This window comes from Rhinolophus sinicus, linkage group LG01 (assembly GCF_036562045.2).
Source record: "Rhinolophus sinicus isolate RSC01 linkage group LG01, ASM3656204v1, whole genome shotgun sequence".
NCBI lineage: Eukaryota > Metazoa > Chordata > Mammalia > Chiroptera > Rhinolophidae > Rhinolophus > Rhinolophus sinicus.
In genome coordinates this window covers 190133862-190157812 of record NC_133751.1, presented here as the reverse complement: position 1 = coordinate 190157812, position 23951 = coordinate 190133862, and the positions used below count along the sequence as shown (strand labels likewise).

The following is a 23951-nucleotide window of genomic DNA, read 5'->3' as shown; positions in this document are numbered from 1 at the left end:
GAAATGTTAATGTCTATTATATTCATGTAGTTTCCTCTCATGGTTAATTGAACATAAAAATTCTTCTCTTTCTTCCCAAAGAATATAGGTTTGCTTGTTTTTAGTACCAACTGTTATATGACTAGGCTCTTTTTCAAAAACAACTGACACATTGTTCCCTTCACCCTAGTTTCATTCTTATCCTTTACTGCATTAGTAACAACGGTCAATGAGAAGTATCTCATTTTAGGTTTACCATTGTACAGATAACATAAAATGTGTTGCCTTTAATGTATATTGTGTGTAGGGGAAATAGTTGAAATTTTAAGATTCGATTAGATTTAATAATTATTCATTAACTAATCACTGAACTGCTATCGTTATGTGGATGCTATAGAACCCACAGAGAAGATTTTGAGATACATGCCTAACTCTGACACGTTTCCTTAATCTTTCAGCTAAACATATGTATGAAAACAATTGGTTCAGCACCATTTTTCATATTGGGCTAAATGTATTTGCAAAGATTCCTCAAATGCAAATCAGAAATTAAAAAAAAATGTTTTCCCCTTGCCTATATTATAATTCAGCAAAAAGGTTTCTGTAAGGTCCCAAGGAAAATTGAATCTCAGTAAAAAGCGAGGCCACTAATTTCTAAAAAAAAAAGACAAAAAAGATAAGAAAAGTTCACTCCCTCAATGATCTGATTAAAATTCTAGGGCAAGCTGGTTATTATTGTTGTTAGTTTCTTTGTTTGGCTTTCATGATATACTTATTTCTTTAACATATAACAATTTCAGAATTCAACTTCAAAACACGTCATGTTCTACTTAATAAAAATTATAATTTTAAATTAATGGAGAGAATGTAACTTTAGAATAATTCTATAATCTGGGTGCTATGCAAGGTCCTTAACTTCTTAATATAATGGACATATGCTATGTGAACAGTAAGTTTGCCTTCAGCTAATGACTCCATAGCAACAAATATTTAATGAATATCTTCCTTCCATACCTACCACTCTTTTCCAAAGTTACTCAGACAGTATAGACTTTGCCTTTACACTGTGGTCCTTTGGGAAACAGTTGCCAGCCCATTCTGACTCTGGCTAACCAACGTCCTCTAAGGAAGGAGAGGGGAAAAATCACTTTGCTTCTAACTCAGAGAGGATAACCAACTCTGGGAAACCCCAATAATTTAGGACTGTACTGGAATTAAGTGACTATTTTTCTGGAGCCAGCTAGTTTCTCTGAATCCTCCTGGATCTTTATGTCTCAGTGAAAATCTCTTGGGAGTGACTGAAGCTCAAAGCCCTACTGTGGTAGAATTCTAGAACAATAGTCATCTTAGAAATAGCAAAGGAGGAGTGATCTTCTCAGATACAATATTTCTCCACTACAGCCAATAGTGCAATAAAGAGGAATGGGGGTGGTAAGTGTCTGTTCTTCAGGAGATCCTCCTATAATTGGTCTTCTATTGAGTTGCTTCTATAAATGCCATACATTTCTGAAGTGCAGAGGAGAAAGTGGAAAACAATTACTTAAATGGAGAGGAAAGTGCTACATAGGAAATGTAAATTCTTGCCCCTTCCCTCAAAATTCCATACATGATGTGTAAAACTTTTTTTTCTTTTTATGTGAGAGCCACCAATTATATGGCATTGATGAGATTGGGAGAAAATCATTTCCCTTTAAAAGAGTATCTCTAAAGTAAAATTCTTTATAGCATAGCATCAGGAGGCAAGTATTGTATATTATCCATCTAAAAATTGGTATTTCTGATAGACTGAATATTTACTAATGAAAAGGACGGTCTCTTCTTTAAGGCATCATCATGTATAGTCATCCTTACCCTGGAGTGCAAGACCAAGAACAAGCCACGTAAGTAGATATATATGGCGTGACTTACTTCCTCCTTGGCATAATTGAGCCTCTGCATAAAGCATTATAATGAGAAATCCCAGTTGTATCGGAATACATGTCAATCTAGAAAAGCTGGTAATATAAGTCACTCACTGGAATAAAAGGAAGTTTCTGAAAGAGTGTACAGTGGGGTTGCCAAGTAGAGCTTGTTGACTGTAGATTCAAGAATCTGCTGCTTTTATAAGTCAAGTGCATAAGTGTGTCATCATTTCAATTTCTCTGCATAGCATTTAAGTACAATTTCTATGCTCAAGAACTAAATATCCCTTGATACACCCCACAATCCACAGAGACCGAGGTTTTTGTATCAAATAGCCCTAACCAATTCAGATGCACTAGAGCTACATTTATTCCAGGGTCACAGACAAGTCTTGGAGAAGATATTATCTGGCTGCCTTGTAGGAAAACTTATTTGTGTCACAGCCAACTCTTAGACTGTTTTGTTGATGGTTTTAGTCATGAATCTTTCTGGATGGAAGAGAGTTCCAAAAGCTTATGTGTGCTTTCTTCTCCTTGTTGCTCATTATAGAATGAGCAGCTTAATCGATATTTTAGTGGCACTCTCCATCCTGATGGGCTACTCTGTCACCACCGCCAGCTTCGTCACCTACGTTGTAAGGGAGCATCAGACCAAAGCCAAGCAGTTGCAGCATATTTCAGGCGTTGGTGTGACATGCTACTGGGTAACAAACTTCATTTATGACATGGTGAGTACATTGTTTCATGACAGGGAAGACAGGATTGATTTGTGTAGAAGACATCAGTTTTATATTTGAGATTTATTTATGCTAGTTAGTTCAGATTATTATGACAAAATAAGTAAATTAAGAAAAAAAATAATTTGCATCATGTTTATATTCATCCAGTGGCTGGAGGCAAGAGAAATCCACCTGTTCTCATCTCTGTGGTCTGAGGACCACACAGATTAGATCCCCCAGGACACTTGTTGAATGCAGGTTCCTGCGCCTTACACCAGACCTATTAGATCCATATCTTGGGAGAGGAACCTGGAGAATATGCATTTTGAACAAAATACCCCAAGTTATTTTTTGCACACTGAAGTCTGAGAAATTGAGGTTTTGCAGAATGGTGTTGCCCATTGGTGCCAAATAATCACACTTATAAAAATTTAATCAAATAATAGTGAAAATGTCAAAGTAGTAGGGACAATAAAGGATGAATTTTATTGATAGCTTTCTCATTTGCATAAAATGGTCCTAAAGTTTAGATGGCTTTTCTTAACTCAAAATGGGCCAGTATTGGCCCACAGCCCAGGGTGGGTATGCTTTGCCTAGTTATTATGGCGAAATTGTCTGAGTTGGCTTAAACGATTGGAGACTAATTAACTGCATATCCATTTTGTTAATGTACCCAGTGAGGTCTGAAATGTGTTTGTTCTAGAAATCAAATCTAAAAGAATGCCAATAACTTCTCTGGACTTAATAGGAGCTCAGTGTTAAGAAAGTTTGAAAGTACACACTTCTGTGAAGGGCTGCTTACTATTTGGATTCTGTTGTCCAATTTAGGAGCCCCCCCAAATTAAATCACCATCTCTCTTATTGTGTGCATCTTGTTGCAAACTCTCAGCACTTAATATTTCTGCTTGTCGATGAAACACCGAATTCTTCCATACACCTGTGATTACAAGAATATGGAATCCTCTGCCCTGCTGTTTTGCACAAAGTGGCTCAGAGTGATGACCAAGCCTTCCAAATCAGCCATCTAGAGAGTTCCAGCATTCAAAACAAAATCAATAGTTTGAGGACTGAATCTAATACCAAGATACCTGGCTGTCTTATCTTTCTCACTGAACCGCTTGCACTGAAGAATCCCAAGTCGGAAAGTCTGGAGGCAGGAACACTAGCGGCTCCATGGATATCTGTGCACATGAAGGCTTGCTTGACCTCGTATTGCAGGAGACAGATTCTAGAATGAAATCAATGTAAAATAAGCTGAACAGTTACAAGCAATAGGAACAGAAATAAAACTTCATTTCTTTAAATATTTTTAGGTCGTCTTGTGACACTTTTAAACTAGATGGGCCATTGATTCATTAAAATAAAAAACGTGCCATATATTAAACATTTTTTTGCATATTCTTATAGGTCTTCTACTTGGTGCCTGTAACATTTTCAATTGCTGTCATTGCAATTTTCAAGTTACCTGCCTTCTACAGTGAGAACAACCTGGGTGCTGTATCTCTCCTACTCCTGCTGTTTGGGTAAGCTGCAGTGAAAGAAGAATTCATAGAATTAAATTCTCCTTGGCACAAACAGGACCTAAATCTCATAGGCTCACTTATAATTGCCTTGGTGTTTCATTAGCCATGAGTGATGACACTTGCTAGTTCATATTTGTAAAGTACAATACTATTGAAAGTGAGTGTTGCTTTCAATAGCAGTATCTACCATTAATGAATACTTACTAGATACCACGTATCATGCTTAACGATTTACATATGTAATTTAATTTGCATAATTATTGAGGCTTTAGAATTATCAGAAAAATGTGTATAAATGTATGGATATTGACAAATTATGAATATATGTAGCATTTTTAAGGTATATATATTTATATTTATTTTATTTATATTTTTGTAGATGTCTAAAACAAACACATAATATTGTTACTATATTAGGGTAATATAGGTAATATTGGTTGATACAATCGATGCTTAGTGTAGCAATTCTTTCTGCCCCGAATGCATGGGTAGTATCCATTTAATTAGCAATTGCAGCTGATGAAGGATCTCTCTGTCTCTAGTTCTACTACAATGCCCCAAAAGTTGCTCAAGTATTTCTTCACACAAGACATCCAGCTTCTAAGCATGCCTTATGTGCGTATCTAACAATAATAACATTAGTCTTCCTCAACTTTAAATTGTAAGATTTATGTTGATTAAATTCATATTTCTGAGAAGAAAAAAAAAAGTCTTGCCTAGGTAGGGTAACACCATCTCTAGGAGGAATTACTTGGAAACTGTAATGATGTAGGACTGTTCAAGAGTCCTTAAAAGAGAGGCTTCTTACTGTCATTTAAAAACATTCTTTGCATTGTTGTTGTTGTTAAAGAGAAAAATAAAATAAAAGAGAGATCTAACCACAGAGCTTGGCAACTCATCACTAATGTTTATTTTCACTTTGGAACCCCATCTAAGTATGTATTTATGTCTGTATTTATGTACGTATACATGTATGTATGCCTGCATGCATGTATGTATGCATCTAATACATGAGAATAATTAGGCATCATTTTAATCTTTAGTATTATTAAACATACAGGTATGCCACGTTTTCTTGGATGTACTTGCTGGCTGGGCTTTTCCACGAAACGGGAATGGCTTTCATCACTTACGTCTGCATCAACCTTTTTTTTGGCATCAATTCCATTGTCTCCTTGTCAGTGGTATACTTTCTCTCCAAGGAAAAGCCTAATGATCCGGTAAGGTCCTTTATTACTCTGCTAAACTTCAGTGACTGTATCAAACATAGTCAATGTGGAAAGATTTTCTGGATTTTGCATTCTCCAAATAGAAAAGAGGACTTTCATTAGATTCTATTAAATTCAGTGGAGGAGAAACTACAGCCTTTTAAAATTCTTTTCAGGTTCCATCAAGATTAATGCCTATGATTATACTTACCCAGCATCAAAACTATTGACATATGACAGGGCTTGAGTAGGGTGATGGAGGTGAAATCAGATACATTGTATGGCACTACAAAAATCATTCAACCAACTGGTCAACTAAAATTTTACTCATAACAAATTGTTATGGAGTGGTAGTGACACGCGCAATGGCTTAGTTATATGACTATGGGTTAAGATTCATTTGAACATTCGTTCATAGAGAAAAAAACCTAATTCATTCCCTCTCAATCATGTATTGGAGCCTACTTCATCGTAAGCATCACTTTCAATTCAGAGCCGACAATTAGGATTAGTGAGAAGGGAAGCACTAACATTGCCAGGCAATTGATTGGAAAAGAATAGGGAGGAAATGAAGTGAACTGAGGAGAAAACAAGCACACTCCAGAAGGAAGAAGAAAATTCACGAGGTGCAAGTGGTTGGCCCCAAGTGTGAATAACACGAAAATGAGCCATTTGCTTCTCCTTAAGATAGGTTGTCTCTCTCACAACTCATGTCACCATTTTAGTCCCTCTTCAGATAGAAATTACCTTAGGTTTTGAAATTGTACTGTATTAAATTCCTCTTTTACTTAGGCATCTACCGATAGCCCAATACTCCGCATCAGACAGCAACACCCCAGCTATTCTTACATTCCTAGGATCTAAGGCATCTAGAAGTGATTCTGCCTTCAGGGTTTAGTCTGATGCCTTAGATCATCTCAAGGGAAATATAATCATTTCTGCTTGTATTTTAGTAATAAATCTCCACCATTTAGTTACAGGAAATATTCATATGTAAATTCCGCATACATGTGAAATCATTGATAATCTAGATAAGTTTCTCAGGTTCCAATGTTTGTGTACATCCAGTTTTACATTTTTGTGAACTTATTGGAAGTCTAACACTGACCTCCATTTTTATTTCTCTTGTTTCAGACTTTAGAACTTATCTCTGAAACCCTCAAGCGCATTTTCCTGATTTTCCCGCAATTCTGTTTTGGCTACGGTTTGATTGAACTTTCCCAACAACAGTCAGTCCTAGACTTCTTAAAAGCATATGGTGTGGAATTCCCAAGTGAAACCTTTGAGATGGATAAACTAGGTGCAATGTTTGTGGCTTTGGTTTCTCAAGGCACCATGTTCTTTTTCTTGCGACTCATAATCAATGAGTGGCTGATAAAGAAATTCAGGTAAGTATAATGAAAACAGTGTTTGACATCCACGCTGGGACTCAATTTCAAAATATTCACGGAGGGATCAATAGCCAAAGTTTTTCCATGAGTATGGAAATGTTTTGCTCAAGAAAACTTTTTTAAAAATGGTAGTATAATTCACCATTCATTCCGTTCAGTAAATAATTATCAGTCCTTATTATTTGTCTGTAAGAATGGCTGTAGACTGGAGGGTAAAATTAAGCACAATTGTGAGCCTTAAAGAGATTAAGATTCAGTGATAGAGAGAAAGTAGATACATAAACAAAAGATGTAGTTTTTGTTTATGCAGAGTTTGAGTTTGGAGAAATAGAAAATAGAAATAGGAAAAGCAGATTGAGTAGGTAGCATATTAGCAATGAATTGGGGAAAAGAAAATTGAAAACGGACAGAATCATAAGTGAAAAGAAATATGCATGCCATTGACCCAGCAATTCCATTTCTAGGATTTTTTTCTATAGATATGCTCACAAATATGCAGAATAGTGTATGAATAAAATTATTCATCACAGCAACCATTTCCTAATAGAAAAAACAATCTAAATGGCCTTCATTTAGGGACTGGTTAAATAAATTATATATATATTCATAAATTAAACACTATGCAGCCATTAGACAGAATGATACACTTCTCCACATAATATTTGGCATTACTTCTACTATTTATTAAGTAAAAAAAATGCAAGGTTTAGAACTACATGTGTAAAGTATATTACCATTTGAGTTAGAAAAGAAATATATATTATTTGTGCATACATATGAATGACCCATCTCTAAATATGTGTGTCTTGGTTGAAGAGAATTGTATATGGTTAAAGGAGACTTACTTTACACTATATATTCTATAGTACCATTTTAATACATGATGTGCGTGTATCACTATAAAAAATAAAACAAGTTAATAATAATTTAAAAATGACAAGAGTAAAGATAGAGAAAAAAAATCTTTGGGCATATTGGAGAAATGAGCAACACAATTTATTAGAACATACAACAAATATGATAAAACAGTAGGAGCCAAAGTGTGGGAGATTAGGGCGTTTATTGGATGCTTGGTTAAAGAGATATGGTTTGGACTTTATTCAGCAAATAGTCGTCCATTAAAGGTTTTTGAAGAGAGAGCAACATGATCAGATGATATGTCAGGAGGTATGATTTTATGGAGGTAGCGCAGATTGGAATGGAAGAGTCAGAGACACTAGAGCAGTTTGAAGGTCCTGGGGAAATCTAGGTGAGAGTGAAAACCCGTGATGGTAATAGAAACAGACAGAAAAGTGATCGATGACAATAACTGAGTATTACTATAAGGCATTTCCAGTGCTAGCAGACTGAGTGCAAGAGTGGGTTTTGGAATGGGGAAGATTGAAAAAAAAAAACACAGTTGGAATCTCGGAGGATATCATTAAAAGAAACAGGGACATTGGGAGGAAGACCTGAATTGATTTGTTGGGTTATTACGTTTTGTTTGGTTTGCTTTGCTTTGGTATTCGTTAGGTAAGACACTGAGGTGAGTATGAGACTTAGTGAGTTTCCAGGGCTGATAACCTTAATATATTGGATACATGCCAGGTAAGACATTCACAGTAATAAGTATATAGAATAACATTCACATTATTGATAATAAAAGAATAAATGGAGAGGATTTTTTTTTAAATGGTCATTGACTGTGATCTTGTAAGTGTTGAGTCTTATTAATAACTCTGGTCTTTGTTAGGAAGTAACTTTCAAACCCAAACTGACCTCCTTGTTACTAAAATTAGGAATCTGAATTGTAACAGTGGATCTATAAGCATTTAAGGTGTGGAAAGCAAAAGTTATTCAAATATCATAGCAAATACAGTGAAGAGCATTCATACTAATTTTTAAGTTACTTGAGTAGCATCATGTATAACAAATTTAAAACAAACCCGGTATGTGATAGATAGCAGCATACTTTCAGTGAAGTGAGAACCCATTAAAACATGTTGAAATCGAGTGGTGCCATTTCAGAATCATTGATGCCAAATCATTGGGTTCATGTTTTTAGACTCTTCTTCAGAAAATTTAATTCTTCACCTGTAATTGAGACAATAGATGAAGATGAAGATGTGCGGGCTGAGAGGTTGAGAGTCGAGAATGGGGCAGATGAATTTGACCTGGTCCAACTCCATCGCCTCACAAAGAACTACCAACTTATTCACAAAAAAATTGTAGCTGTAAACAACATTAGCATTGGGATACCCGCCGGGGAGGTAAGGAACCATATTTTGTTTCTGTCCTTAATATTGGCGTGATAAATGACAAATAAAAATCTTTATCTTTCCTTAATGTTTTTTTTAAAAACATGGAAGCCAACCTCTGAATATGTTGATGGATTCTATATATGTAATTTACAAGTGTCCATGTGTTACCTATCCTATAAGTCTTTCCTCTTGATAGAGAGGATTCACCCCATACCAAGTCCTGAGCCCTTTCCCATGCTGCTGTTTTCCTGGGGTGGACTTCCAGTCAAGAAGCCTGTACAGGGTGCTTTCTTCAACTTTTAGTTCCTAGACCTCTTTGAAAAATAGTGTAAGGAAATCACTTGTTAGAAGTGAGTTACATAGGTTTCAGGTATACAATTCTGTAACACATCATCTATATGGCACATTTTGTGTTCACCACCCAGAGTCAGTTCTTTCCATCATCATATATTGATCCCTTTTACCCTCATCTACCTACGTAACTTTACTAACAATTGTCACCCCAATAAACTTTAATTTAAAAAAAAAGAAGTGAGTTCTTAGACTGCATCCATATTTATTTTTACCATGTTCATAGCAGGTTTGAAAGGAGAAAGAGAATGTGGGTATTTCCCTGCTTTCCGAGCAGAGCTACAAAGTAAATGCATCAAATTTATTCAACAGCATATAGAAATTATTGCTTCAGTAGTTTATTCAGTAAAGTTGTGATTAAAATTTGTGTGAAAAATGTGAAATCTATAAATATAATTACTTTGTCAGGTTAGCATATCTTACTTGGGGATTTTAACACGTCACACGGAAGTATGCTATAATATATATAAAACAAATCATACACACACACACACACACACCCTCACACACACAAATTTTCAGATGTAGTTAAAGAGGGGCAAAAAGACACAGACGTACTCGTTCATTGTAAAAGAGAACGTTTTATCAAATGCCAACAGAGCACAATATCCATGAATAATTCCAGTGATTTATTTTTCTTAGTAATTTATTTCACCCATGGAGAAGTAGGAAAGAGATACAATAGTAACATATCTTTGCTTTAGATTAAGGTTTAACATCTTTTTTTTCCTCCCCCAAACCAGTGCTTTGGCCTTCTTGGGGTGAATGGAGCAGGGAAGACCACTATCTTCAAGATGCTGACGGGAGACATAATTCCTTCAAGTGGAAACATTCTGATCAGAAATAAGACTGGGTATGAAAAACAAATGCTTCAACTTACTAAGCATAACATAACTGAATGAGAAAAATAATTAAAACAAACCCTTTATGCTATTTTGTGGTTATCTTATTAAATCCTTAGGGGAAAAAAACAGCTATTCAAGCAAGTGGGAATTTTTAACCCTTCAAGTGTAACTATAACAGTGAGATTATTTTATCTCTTTTTATTAGAATCACCAGTCACCATGACCAAAACAGAGCTACCTTCCCAACATTTGGGGACTAGGAGGGAACTATCTTTCGAACCTCATCGGTGTTTCTGATTCTCTCATTTCAGTTCCCTGGCTCATGTGGACTCTCACAGCTCGTTAGTTGGCTACTGCCCTCAGGAAGATGCTTTAGATGACCTGGTCACTGTGGAAGAACATTTGTACTTCTACGCCAGGATACATGGAATTCCAGAAAAAGATATTAAAGAAGTGAGTATGAGCATGGAAAAACTAGTTCATTTGGAAATCATTATTGGGTTAAAAAAGGTGAAGGAATTAAGAAGTACAAATTGGCAGTTACAAAATAATCACAGGATGTAAAGTGCAGTATAGAGAATACAGTCAATAATACTTTAATCACTATGTATGGTGCTAGACTTATGGCGGGGATCACTTTGTAAATTGTATAAATATCTAACCACTATGCTGTATACCTAAAATGAATAGAAAATAATATTGAATGTCAACTATAATTGAAAAAAACACATTATTGTTTCTGCTTCCTAAACATCCAACCTCAAGACCAAGATGACATCTGGAAAACTGGCATTTTCTTCCTGACAATGGATACAGTATTAGCTTGATTGTGTATATCATATACATGCATATGAACTTGGATTTAGAAGCTCCTTGGCAGCTGTCTATTCAGTTACTTTTTAAGAACTATCAAGTGTGTGCCACAATTTCTTTAGCCACTCATCTGTGGGCACTTGGGTTGCTTCCATATCTTGGCTATTTGTAAATAGTGCTGCAATGAACATAGGGGTACATATATCTTTGAATTAGTGTTTTGGATTTCTTTGGGTAAATGCCCAGGAATGGAATTGCTGGGTCATAAGGTAGTTCTATTTTTAATTTTTTAAGTAACCTCCCTACCGTTTTCCATAGTGGCTGCACAAATTAGCAATCACCTGAAACTAATATAAAATAATATTGAATGTCAACTATAATTTTAAAAAGTATATATATTCACAGGAGGTAAAGTACAGCATGAGAATATAGTCAATGGTGGTACAATAGCTAAGTACGGTGTCAGAGGGGTAGTAGACTTGTTGGGGTTATCACTTTGTGAGCTGTGTAAATGTCTAATCACTATGTTGTTTTGTACAGCTGAAGATAATAATATAAATAAATAACTAAGTAAGTAAATACATACATAAACAAACAAAAACAAACAAACAAATAAATAAAAGAATTATCAAATAAAGGCTCACACTTGCCTTGGCTCTGGGTTGAGCATTGGTTGGCAATGCCTGTACATCCTTCAGTGTCCAGATAAGTATTAAAACATGGAATTACCTACAAAATGCCCAAGTAAAATAGAATAGCTTCCAATTTGAATTTTTCTTTTTTTTACTGTGATTTTGTACTCCACTACAATTATTTGCCCTTGCAATGGAATGGCTAACCCTTAGGGTGTTTTCCTCTATTTTTACAATCTTAAGACCTATTGAAATCCTAGGATTCCACAATTTTCCAGGACTGTTTAACTACAGAAATAACCACAAGCACCCATGATTCCTCAGTTAACATAGTAAAGTTTTGATATTGGGTCAGTTTTTAAAAGATTTAAAGCCTTTGTGATAACTCACCACTTGGTTAAAAAAAAAAAAAGATGAAATCATGATGACAATTAATGAGAGACGTGCTTTGAGAAAGGCTGATTTCTGTTTTAGCTCTATTAAGCTTTATAAGGAAGCTCTGTGTTGAGGTAACAGAAAGAACAATCTGCAATCATAAATAAACACACACACACACATGTTTTGGGGGAGAAACATCCCACTCGAAAATGAGCCTCCATGAAATTGCTTTTATCCCTTTCATGATTATGAATTTTTAGGCAGACCTTTGAATATAAAAATAAAATCTCTGTTGAGTTTAAATGTTTGAATTTTCCAGGTATGTATTTCCTTATTATAAAACTTTCTTTTCACAAACAGTTTTTTTGCCGTTTAGTGCTTTAAGGGTGTTAGCAAGAGGTCAACCCATCTCCCCTTTTCTGCCTACAGACTGTTCATAAGCTAATGCGGAGACTTCACCTGATGCCCTACAAGGACAGGGCCACCTCCATGTGCAGTTACGGCACCAAAAGAAAACTATCCACTGCACTGGCCCTGATAGGGAAACCTTCCATTCTACTGCTGGTAAGTGAGTCATTGTGAAAAAGCCTATTGCATAATTAGAACCTCCCTTCCAATTGTGTGTATGTGCTGTTTCATTCTCATTATTGGAATAAACATTTATGGAGGGCTCACTGTGCTGGTTATTTCACAAAGCACTTTACCTGTACTATTTCATTTAGGGAATTTATATCAGCAAATAATTTGTTGCCACAACAGTATGCCCTCAAAAATGTTTTTGTCTGAAGCTGTGTTGCAGCCAGTTTCAGAGGATACACTTGGCATGGGAATGGGAAGTAGGTGGAATAAATTCAGGGTATACAAATGAGTAAGTAAAATTACGGAATATGGTAGAATTTGATTCCCAATTATTGAAGAAATCAGTGCTATAAGTACCTGACCAGGTGAATTAGCATATTTTTAAACTTCTAGAAAGAAGCAAAGATACACTTTAAGACAATGTGTTGTGCTAAAATTGTGTTTTCCTGTTACTTAAAAATATGAATTACCTGCATTGGGATGTGATCGATAACATGCCATTCCATTTTATCTGAAAATTTCAAAGGCAAAAAAAAAAATAAATAAATAAAATGCATTCAACAGTTATATTTTCATTAAGAGCTGGATTATTCAATGGATCACCTGGAAATGTAAATTATTCACAGGGGTAACACAGCATTCTGCTCCCCAGACCAAACATTGTAAAACATGTTTATTCCAGAGAAATAAGCTTGCCCTTAGTTTGGAAGATCCTCTTAGTTTAAGGACCTTCAAACTCCAAAAGAGTCTTAACTATACGCAATAAAAATCCACTTATAAATCACCACATTATTCCAGGGTGTAAGTCATACAGAGGATCAATTCATGTAAACTGCCCAGACAGAATGATGCACAGCCCATCTTTCTACAATACCAGAGGCTTATAATGCATTGTATCCCTGTTAGTCAATGCTTTTAATGGAATTCTATTGTGTAAGTGTCCCTTAAATTGAACAAAACAATCCTGAGGCACCCCTGTGAGATAATAGATGTAAAGTATTTCAAAAAGTTAAAAGCGCCATGTAAATGTTACATATGAATGAGCCTACCTGAAGTACAGTCTACAACACAAAGACACTTATTTTCTTCTATATCCATTTACTATATATGCTATCATCGACAAAAACAGGAGCAGTGACAATATTTCCTTTACTGTTACCCCAAATTAACATTCTCTCCTTTCTTTAAATGTAACTCCTCACTATAAAAACGAGCCTCTGGTGATCCTATCTGTGTGCACACTTTCTGTTACAGATGTATATTTTTAATTTTTACCTACTGTTGACCTATAATTTGTTGGTTTGATCATCTGTCAGGACCTATTATTGCTTGTTTACATCATCCATTGCTACATGTCTAATTTTATGTCTGAACAATTTTTCAAAACATCATTTACTTTTAAAATATAATTCCTATCTTTCGACTTGGCAGTTTCTGCAAATCTTATGCTTATTTCCCCAGGGGGTATTAAATTTCAATTAAGAACATGAAGCTAAAAATACACCACAAACACATTAACTGAAAAATCAAATTGTGTTCTTTCCACTTCACATAGCCTATTATCACTCGCAGACACAATTGTGCCATCAGCGAGGCAGAGATCTTGTTGTTTAGCTTCACATATATAAGCAACAATGTAGTATTAAATGTAAAAACTCTGCTTTGTCAGTATGCGAAGGAGAATTTTTTTTCCCAAAGAAATACATAAGACAAGTGTAAAGTAACAGGGTGTCAACTTCAATGAGTCGCTTTTTAAAACAAAACGACAATTTTAAATGATTAATTTTGAGCTTTTTGACAACAGCAGAAAGGAGCCTATTAAGTATAAAACAAGTTAGTCACAGGACTTTGCCAAGTGATTTCTGTTCTAGGCAAGTGAGATGTAGTGATTCATGTAAAGAACCCCATCAAAAATTAATTAACTTGATAAATTTTCCTTGTAACTTTCTATTAAGGATGAGCCAAGCTCTGGAATGGATCCCAAGTCAAAACGGCACCTCTGGAAGATAATTTCGGAAGAAGTACAGAATAAATGTTCCGTCATTCTCACATCTCACAGGTAAACCGTGTGCAGGAGCTTTGAGGTCAACTGACGTGATTTGGGGATGCTAGGTGGGAAAAGGGAATCCCGTGTATATGTGTTGATAATGAATTCCACAATTAGGTGAAAGTAATTTATGTGTATAGTCTTAGGAGCAAGTCAGACAGGTTTCATGGTGAGAATCCAGCTCCTGAGGTGGGATAGGGCCTAAGCAAGCTTTTTGAAAACAAATGTCTTACGACTTCTGACCCTCTTAACTCAGCTATGACTCCCTATCACCTATCACATAAAGTTTAGCATCTTTCAGCTTAGAATACAAGACCTTTTATGATCTGGCCTCATCTGAATTTCTAGCCCATTTTTCCTACAATACCGTCTCCTATAAGTCAATCCGAAGGACTTCATATATGCTCCTTTATCTCTCCTGTCACCATGCCCTTTCTTTGGCTGTGCTTTCCACTGGGAACAGTCTTTTCACAAAATCTCTCCAAGTTCTGATCTTACCAGTCCTTTAAGAACCAGCTCACAGGCCTCCTCCATAAGGTAAACCCTTCTAATTAGTTAAGTATACAAGCTACTGAAGCATTTTATTATATCTGTGCCTTTCTCACAAGGTTGGCCTTGTGATAATTATCATATAATAGGAAAGTACTAAATTTATGTATGATCCAGAGACTTGTTTCTATCTTAGTCTTGGCCCTACACACTATATACTCTGGAGCCAATCATTCAATTTGCATGAACTTTTGAATGAAGTGGACAGGGTGATACTTAAGATCTGCTCCAGTTATACTCCATGAAATTAGAAATTACATAATCAATCTGGTTACCTAGTTACAAACACAAAAATATGAAAGCTAACTGAATACAGAGTATGAAGCATAGTGGGGAAAAAAAAGCCTCAGCATTATTTTGGGAACATTTCTTAGGAAATATAGGTCTTAAGACAAAGCTGGAAAGAACTTGAAAGAAACAATGTGTTGGATAAAGAGGTCATTCCAGGTGAGAGAGAGGACTTCAAGTGTGAGAATGAACAGTAATAAACCTTACATGAAGACATCTAATGTAGAGTAATTTTTGTTGTTGTTCTTCAAGGGAAAAGCCATTTTAAGGATCTTAAGGTGTCATAATGAAACAGTTAAGCTTTTATTCATGAACTGGAGCCCAATTTTCTTTGCCCAGAGTTCTGATGTGATTCTGCTGTCTTTCAGCATGGAAGAATGTGAAGCTCTCTGCACCAGGCTGGCCATTATGGTGAATGGAAGGTTCCAATGTATTGGATCTTTGCAGCATATAAAGAGCAGGTGAAAAACAAATGCACTGGTTAACATATAGTGTAGGATAATCAACCTAAAACTACTCCACCCACTTTCAAGGATTATCTCAAGAGCCCATCCTTCAATTAGTAGTGAAAATGGAATAGAGAAGTGAATCATTGACTCATCTTAAAGTTAAATTATCTTAGCGAGGGTTGGGTGTATTTTTAGTTAATAACCCCAAAACCTACAAGGCCTAAAAGCTCTTAAAAAATTAGTCCACAACCAAAATACCCTCAGGAAGCACTTTCAAGTGTTTACTCAATAACAAATTAGACCTTGACAGGTATGTGAAGGCATAGATTTTCATCTAGCATGTTCATTTGCCATTTGCACAGGCATTCAGTAAGCTATTTGATATTTTTACCACATTCAAAACCTTGTAGTCAAAAATACATGGGGGAAATGTGCATAAATATCATACTAACAAATTAAAATTAAATTAATATTTTATATTTGCCAGACTGCACATATATATGTGTGTGTGTGTATATATATATATATTCATGTTAATCTCCAAACTTGATGCCATTATACCTTTATCTGTACAACTTGGCTTTCTTATAAGATAGTATTAACCAAGATAAGAAAAGAGGATGGAAGAGGCCTCATATGTGGTTCTCAGACAGTCTGTTGTGACTTGTTTACAAACTCTACACTTGGTGCTAACAGGTAGCTAGTATATGTATTTTTAAAACCTCAGTGATGTTAATCTTTATTGTTGACACCAAATCTCCAGTGACTTGCCTCTCAAGACCTTGTTTGCTTTAAATTAGAAAGTTTTTAACCCCAGAAATAGACATCAATTGCCAATTCATGGATGTCAAAGAAAGCCAAGATTTTATATTTTCTTTCTAATGCAGCTTTTGTCCAAAGAGTCTGACTTTGTATAGTGGTAGAAATAAATTTTTTAAAACCATGGCAGTGCGCTATTTCCAGTTTGCAACATGCCCTGAACTTTTATGGCAAAATGAGAGTCTTTATAGAAGAAAAAGGGCTGTAATGGTCAGCTTGGGTCCTGTTTCATTATCTAGAATTCCAGGGGAGCTATTTCAGCAAAATTTAACTCACATCATTTTTTCTACATTTTCTTTCTAGGTTTGGACGAGGATTTACCGTCAAGGTTCATGTGAAGAATACCAAAGTTAGCATGGAGGCCCTTACAAGGTTCATGCAACTGCACTTTCCAAAAACATACTTAAAAGTAAGTAAGAGACTCTCCTGCCTTTTGAATTTTGACTGCTTTTGATAGTCGAAAATCATAGTGGACGTTTGCAATTTTCAAGTTGATCATAGCTTTATTATGAATCTTAATATAGTTGTTAGTTTAAGATACTCTGAAACACACTAAGTATGAACAAATAGAATCTTCAAATTATTCTATTCTTCAAATGGAATCTTCAAACATTTTCAAATATAATTACAAAATTATATTTTTGTAGCTATTTAAAAGTAACAGAGTCTTTGTACATCTCTTGATTTATTTCTTCTTCACAAAGGCTTTATGACCATATTGTATTAGTTTTTCAGTTGTATACATAACTAGTTTACTAGTCATATCCTTAGGGAACACAGGGATGACAAATATTATGTGACCAAGTACATTTTTTCTTAGAAAAAAAAATAGAGTTCCCCAATATCACAGCCAGAAGAGATTATCTTCTGTACTCCCCTCATTTAGAAGACAAGCCCACAAAGTTTTGAGCAGAACTGCTTGAAAATCAAGTTCTTAGATGCACACTAGTTGAAACATTGTTCAATTAATTTCATCTTATCTATCCATATCTACAGAATGTAATGCATACATATCATACTAACAAATTAAAATTAAATTAATACAGATACATTAGTACAGATACAGCTACATGCCTATTTGGCTTACACAGTACATATTTAAAATAAATGCACTTGGCAAAAAAATGTTATCACTATATAACATCTTTCATATACAGATAATTTGTATAAGATGATTATAGCAAATGACTATTTTTAAAAGGAAATCATGTGTAGAATGGTGAAAAGAAACTGAAAGCCTTGGGCGAAGGTCCAGCTCTCCCTGTGTGATTTCCAGCAAGACAATGGAAGTCTCTGAGCCTCATTTTCCTCATTTGTAAAATAGGAATAATGACATCTACTTTACAAGATTGGTGTGAGAAATAAATGATAAAATTTCCACAATGATAGGGATCAAGCATAGAGATAGAAGGAGAACTGACTCCGGATGGTGAACACACAATGTGATAGAGGATATATTACAGAATTGTACACCTGAAACCTATGTAGCTTTACTAATAAGTGTCACCCCAATAAACTTTAATTAAGAGCTATTTCATAATCTATAAGGCATCATATCAATGTGAAGTGATTGTAGAGAGCAAAATAGAGTGCATTTTTTAAAAACAATTGTTTTATCTGTACAAAATACCTTTGTCTCAACCTCCCAAACTTTGGCTAACTTCTCCAGGAGATAATAGCTTTTATGATTATCAAAGCCCATTTTCTATCACCTATATCAAAATCAAATTTAAGAATTGAGTGTCACTTTCCATCCCCAAATCGTTTTGGGCATCGTGCTTTTTCCTTCAGTGTATTTCTGGATTGAAATCTGTGCTTATTCCCTGCTTGATAAGATTACATTTGCCATGGTATGCTTCTCCTGGGACCAGGGTTACACAAGACAAATGTAGTGATGATAAGTCTTATTTCTTCCTAAACAGACCATTCTTTATAAGAATGTGGTGGTTTCTAGATCTCTAGAAGGGAAATAGCAAGAACAATTTGGAAGTAAAAGTAAATAAGACAGCCTGATGGCAGTGACAGGTGAGCTGCAAACACAAGTCAATGAGAGGGGCTTGGCAGTGAGCAAAGGTGTGAGAAGAGGGGTTTTCAGTAGTGGAAGTCTTAAATACCGGCAGAAATACACAGTCTTGATCTGACCCATATAGGTTGAAGGGATGGATTCTGGAGCAAACATCCCGATCAAACTAGTGTTTAGGAAATACTATTCTGGCTGCTTTGTGACAGAATATATGAGGGTATATAGTTTCTAGGCTTCTGAAGAGGTCATTGCAGTAACTCAGATGTGGAATAATGTGTCTCAGGTTAATGATACTGATAGTGCAAATAGAGAGGGAAAGTTAAATTTGAGAGCTATTTTAGAAGAAAATAAATAGGATGTGATCACTGATTAAATATGCAGAAAAGCAAGGTGTTAAAGATACTCCAAGGAAATGAGTGTAGATTACTAAGTAGATGGTAATACTATGGACTGACATAAAGAAATTCAAGATAATTTTAGGGTGAGTTGTGAAAAAACATGCCGCTATTTGAATGAGGTTTTTCCTGGACAATGCTTTTGAACCTAGCCTCTTTAGCCAACATAAATTGAGCAGCTACCCCCCAGCTTTTTAGAAGAATTTTAACATTAAAAAAATGAAATTTCTAGCAGTGATCTCTGAAAATGCTTATGTGAGCTGAGTATAATCCGATATCTGAAATATCATTCCACAATATTTTTTTCCAGGCAAGACTCTAATGACTTTATAAGTGCACATGGGTATACAATACTTAGGAATTTTCATTAACTTTTTAATTTGTTTTCTCTTTGACATTCATAAAACTTTTCGTCTCATCTTTGTAAGCTGTTAGTTTCAAAACATACCCATTATTTACACAGTTGCATCGTTTTCAGGGGAATGAATTTCAGTATTTTTCTTGGCTCTTGCTTAAGTATCTAATCAAGTCAATATTATCTGACATTGCAAAATACATTGTTTTCCCTTTTGTTTCCCACAGGATCAGCACCTCAGCATGCTAGAGTATCATGTACCAGTCACGGCAGGAGGAGTAGCAAACATTTTTGATCTGCTGGAAACCAACAAGACTGCTTTAAATATCACAAATTTCTTAGTGAGTCAGACTACCCTGGAAGAGGTAAGCTGGGCTCCGTGGGCCATGGGCACATCACTACACATTCTGTTTATTTCTTTCCAATGACATTCAATTTATTTTTAGTTGCAGCAATATCTAATCTTGCACTGGAAAAACTTAGCTTAACTTATTTCTAACTGCATTTGGGGATGTTAGGGAAATGTTAAAAGCATTAACTATTTTTTAATGGAGAAAAGAAGATTTTTCCCCTTCTACAAGACATCTGGATCCATTTAGTTATATGTACATGTAAAGCAGCAAAACATTATTTTCACCTGTAAAACAAATAGCTGTTAACACTTTCCTTAGTTCCTCCTTGGTAGGTTTCTGAAATAACATTTACATTGATTGGCGTCCTGTATTGGAATACGATGGGGGCATCCAGAGGGAATTTGGTGCCAGACCTTTACATTTGTCAGATTCAGACAACCGAAGTGGCAAATGCAAAAATCTTTTGTTTCACTCACATCACGTCTTAATTGCATTTATATTTAATAAATGTAATTTATTGGAGCATCCTTCATCACCTGATTTTACACAGCTCAACCAACCTGATATATAGAACATTTGGTTGCCCCTACCACTGAAATGGGTCTGAAAGGGAGGTCTTAGGGACCTCTGAGTCAATATATGGTGCTGTCATTTATGGATAATTTTCTATGGGGACTTTAGGCAAGTGTGGCTTTTCCAACACAAAATATTTAGCCTTTGACTTGTAACCAACTACTACTGCGCTCATGTCTGGCACAAAATAGAATCTCAATATTTTCTGGATGAATCTGTTTTCTGGATGAAATTAATAGGTTATAAGGATTTTTAAACAAAGTAATAAAGGTTTGCCTGTTAAATAATTGGCTTACTGAACATAATGTTAACATAGACGTTCTATACAAATTTCATTTTAGGGCATTACCTCTTAAAACTAGTGAAATTTCTCTCAACATTACCATGCAAGCATTTGATAAGGGCTAGGGTTGGACTCCTTGTTTATATTTAATAGAGATATTGATGTAGGTCATATGGGTGCAGATATGTGGATATATATATATATATATATATATATATATATATATTCAATTATGGCTTCAGATTTCTATTATGCTGATAAATGTAACTGTAGTTGTAGGTATAGGTATTATTTTCAAACTCCAGTTAAATTTGAATATGTAAAGGAAGGACTCCTAGTTAGAGTGTGTATATATGTGTGGGCATGCCCTTATAAAATCTAGTGTTCTTATTTGCTCTCCCATTGTGTGTGCGTGCATGCACGTGATTGTGTGTGCGTGTGTATGTAAATTAACCTTATTTCTTCCTTTGGTTTGCCAAGCACTAATGGCTTAATTTCCCTTGAAAAATCAGGTTTTCATCAACTTTGCCAAAGACCAAAAATCCTATGAAACTGCTGATACCAGTAGCCACGTTTCCACCATAAGCGTTGACTCACGGGATCACCGGATGGAGTCTTAGTACCTCCAACAAACTTGATCTCAGCAAAGGCAATGGCTTCATTTGGAGGAAGAACCACAGAAGATACCACTTCTTTAAAATATCTTAATTTTAAAGTATTATATTGTGTAGAAAGTTACAATTGTATAAAGCTAGCAAGTAACTATAACCAGAACGTTTTCTTTCTAAGGTCAATGAATGCTATTGCTACTGAAATGAATTCCTATATGTTCAGTACTGTGAGTGTGCTACTGGTGACTCTTATGCAAAAATGGACTACCTGAAGACAAATGTCTTAATTTATTACTTTCAATAAAAAGACAGCTTAAAAGGCATGGTTATTAGTAGTTGAAAAGTAAGAGTGGGAAAGAAAAGTAAGGTCATCGTGGGGTAGGTAACATTGGGAAAGCAAACAAAATCATTTATTTCCAGAAAATAACAGAATGAACGTCATCATGAATATATAAATACACTGTGATGTTTCAAGTGCTAAGAGTCAGGTTAGCATTAGCAGTAAGCAGTGGCCATAATGTCTGCAATATATATGTCATTTTCAGTACCTATAAATAGTTGGGGACTTTCTGAATAATAACAACAATAAAAATGGCTTTCTACAAGAATGCCATAGGGGGGCCGTTTACCCTGGTGGTAAACAGAACTTAGACTTATTCTTGCCAGGCCTTGACGACAGTAAGGCACAGGGCAGAGCAAGACGCTACCTGCTCTTCAGGGGGAAGTGGATGTGTCAGCTAGACAGATACAAATCCTGAAAACTGATAGAGAATTCATGTGCTGCGGGCAGGCAATTTTTTTGTTTTGTTTTGTTTTTTCAAGCTCTGACCAAAAAAGCCTCATATTCTGGGTTTCTCTGCAGGAAACATTCCTGTAGAGAGAAAATGAAGATAATTTTCAGCTAATTACCCAGCTGACCCAGAATCATGTATTTGGCTATAAAATTGGTAGTAATGCCAAGTTATATGGCCCTCAGGGAAGGTGCTTTATGTAACATTTGCATGTGTGTGTGTGTGTGTGTGTGTGTGTGTGTGTGTGTGTGTGTGAGTTTGTCAGCTTTGGCACAACTGTTTCTGTTTCAAAAATCAATAAACTCGAGGTTCAGAAAAAACAATTCTTGAAGTCATTTCATTTGTCAGAGAAGAGCCAGGAATCTAAGCACTGCAACCACAAGGTCCCATGTGACCTGGCTCCTGCTAACCTCTCCATGCTCATCCCTTTCATCTTCCTTTCCTCTTTTGCGTCTAGGTATTCTGTCTTCTTTTTGGTCTTTCCAGTGCTCCAAGCTCCTTCCCATCTCCAGACCTTTGCATATGTTGTTCCCTTGCTTGAAATGTTCTTCTACCACTCTTTCTGCCTAGCTAACACTCTTCAGAATTGTTAGTCTCTCTCCGAGAAGCTTTCCTTCCCTAGGTTCTGTTTAAATCCAGTCCCCTGTTCTAATACTGTACTTATTGTACCTCCTACTTTTCTGTCAGAGCATGCACCCAAATTTCTGATATATCCAGACTAACAATATATATCTTAACAGACAGGAACAGAATTTGTTATGGGATAGCAATGTCTGTGTCAAGTATAATACATAGAGAAACCTTTGGAGTAGAAGGTGTAACTAAGAGGATGACCAAACAACAAAAGAAAAAAAGTCAGGCTTCATGAAAGAATAAAGGTATTTGTGGTTTGTTTATTGTTCATTGTGTTTGTTATTGTGGTGGTTGGTTTCTTGCTTGCTTCTGAGCAATGGTAGGAACAGAAGTAAAGGGAAAGGAGAGAAAGGAAGTGGAAGAAGGAGGAACCAGTGAGATGGTGGGAGATTGAGGATGAAGAGAGATGAAAGTCCAGTGAGAAAGTGGAGTGGTTCAGTGAACTGTTAAAACCATGAATATCCAAATACGTATTCACATTCATTTGTTGAGCAACCATGCTCTCTGGACTGTCCTCATTAGCCCTAAATCTTCACTAAAGTCCGCCACATTTACAAACGCTTTATGTGGATATCTAGTAGAAATCGAGGCAAGGATGTGTTAATGTCTTCTTTGAAAAGGAACAAGAGAAGCCTAGCGGCCAAGATCATGAGACAAAGAGCCCCAGATATGTGCAGAATAGAGCTTCTGAGCCCCACAGGACATGAACTTGGGGCATTCCATCCAATCTCATCTACCTCTCCTCGGGCAGGGATGCCCAAGCTGGCCTCCAGATGGCAGAATTGCACTTTTGTTTGAGTATTTAGTATTTGTTTCTCTCAATAGATATGAAGCTCTATGCGGACAGAAGATCTATTTTATCTTCCTTGTTTTCCCACCAGTATCTACACACAAGAAATATTTGTAGCACTCAATAAATATTTGTTGGTTAAATGGATGAATAAATAAATGAATGAGAAACAGAAGAGAAGCTAGACTGATTGGTTTAAAAACTGAGCAGCTTTGTTCTGTTTCAATCTCTGAAATGCAGTGAAGTTTCTCAGGAGGTCATTTAGTCATGGAGAGAAAAAAGAAAGACGATGCTTGATTCCATAATACAGAAATTACAGTGACTCCACCTACATGGAAGGATGAAGGCATCTTTTTGGGAATCAGAAATCTAATGCTTTGTTTTTATACATTCCTGCACATTTATTTCTTCTTTGTCTTTTTGTCTGTAAGGA

At 35.7% G+C, this 23951-nt stretch overlaps 1 protein-coding gene across 1 annotated transcript in view; it reads left to right on the top strand.

The window, feature by feature from the left end:
• Positions 1-22605, top strand: part of ABCA12 (ATP binding cassette subfamily A member 12) — a 164114-nt gene extending 141509 nt beyond the window's left edge. Inside the window, exons 40-53 of the mRNA XM_019727083.2 lie at positions 1805-1859; positions 2431-2608; positions 4007-4122; positions 5183-5342; positions 6465-6718; positions 8766-8970; positions 10056-10165; positions 10469-10610; positions 12410-12544; positions 14515-14618; positions 15812-15904; positions 17015-17120; positions 19712-19849; positions 21206-22605. Coding sequence (XP_019582642.2) covers positions 1805-1859; positions 2431-2608; positions 4007-4122; positions 5183-5342; positions 6465-6718; positions 8766-8970; positions 10056-10165; positions 10469-10610; positions 12410-12544; positions 14515-14618; positions 15812-15904; positions 17015-17120; positions 19712-19849; positions 21206-21313 — 1904 coding nt within the window. The 3' untranslated portion in view covers positions 21314-22605. The remainder of the gene's footprint in view (positions 1-1804; positions 1860-2430; positions 2609-4006; positions 4123-5182; positions 5343-6464; positions 6719-8765; positions 8971-10055; positions 10166-10468; positions 10611-12409; positions 12545-14514; positions 14619-15811; positions 15905-17014; positions 17121-19711; positions 19850-21205) is intronic.
• Positions 22606-23951: the final 1346 nt, after the last annotated feature.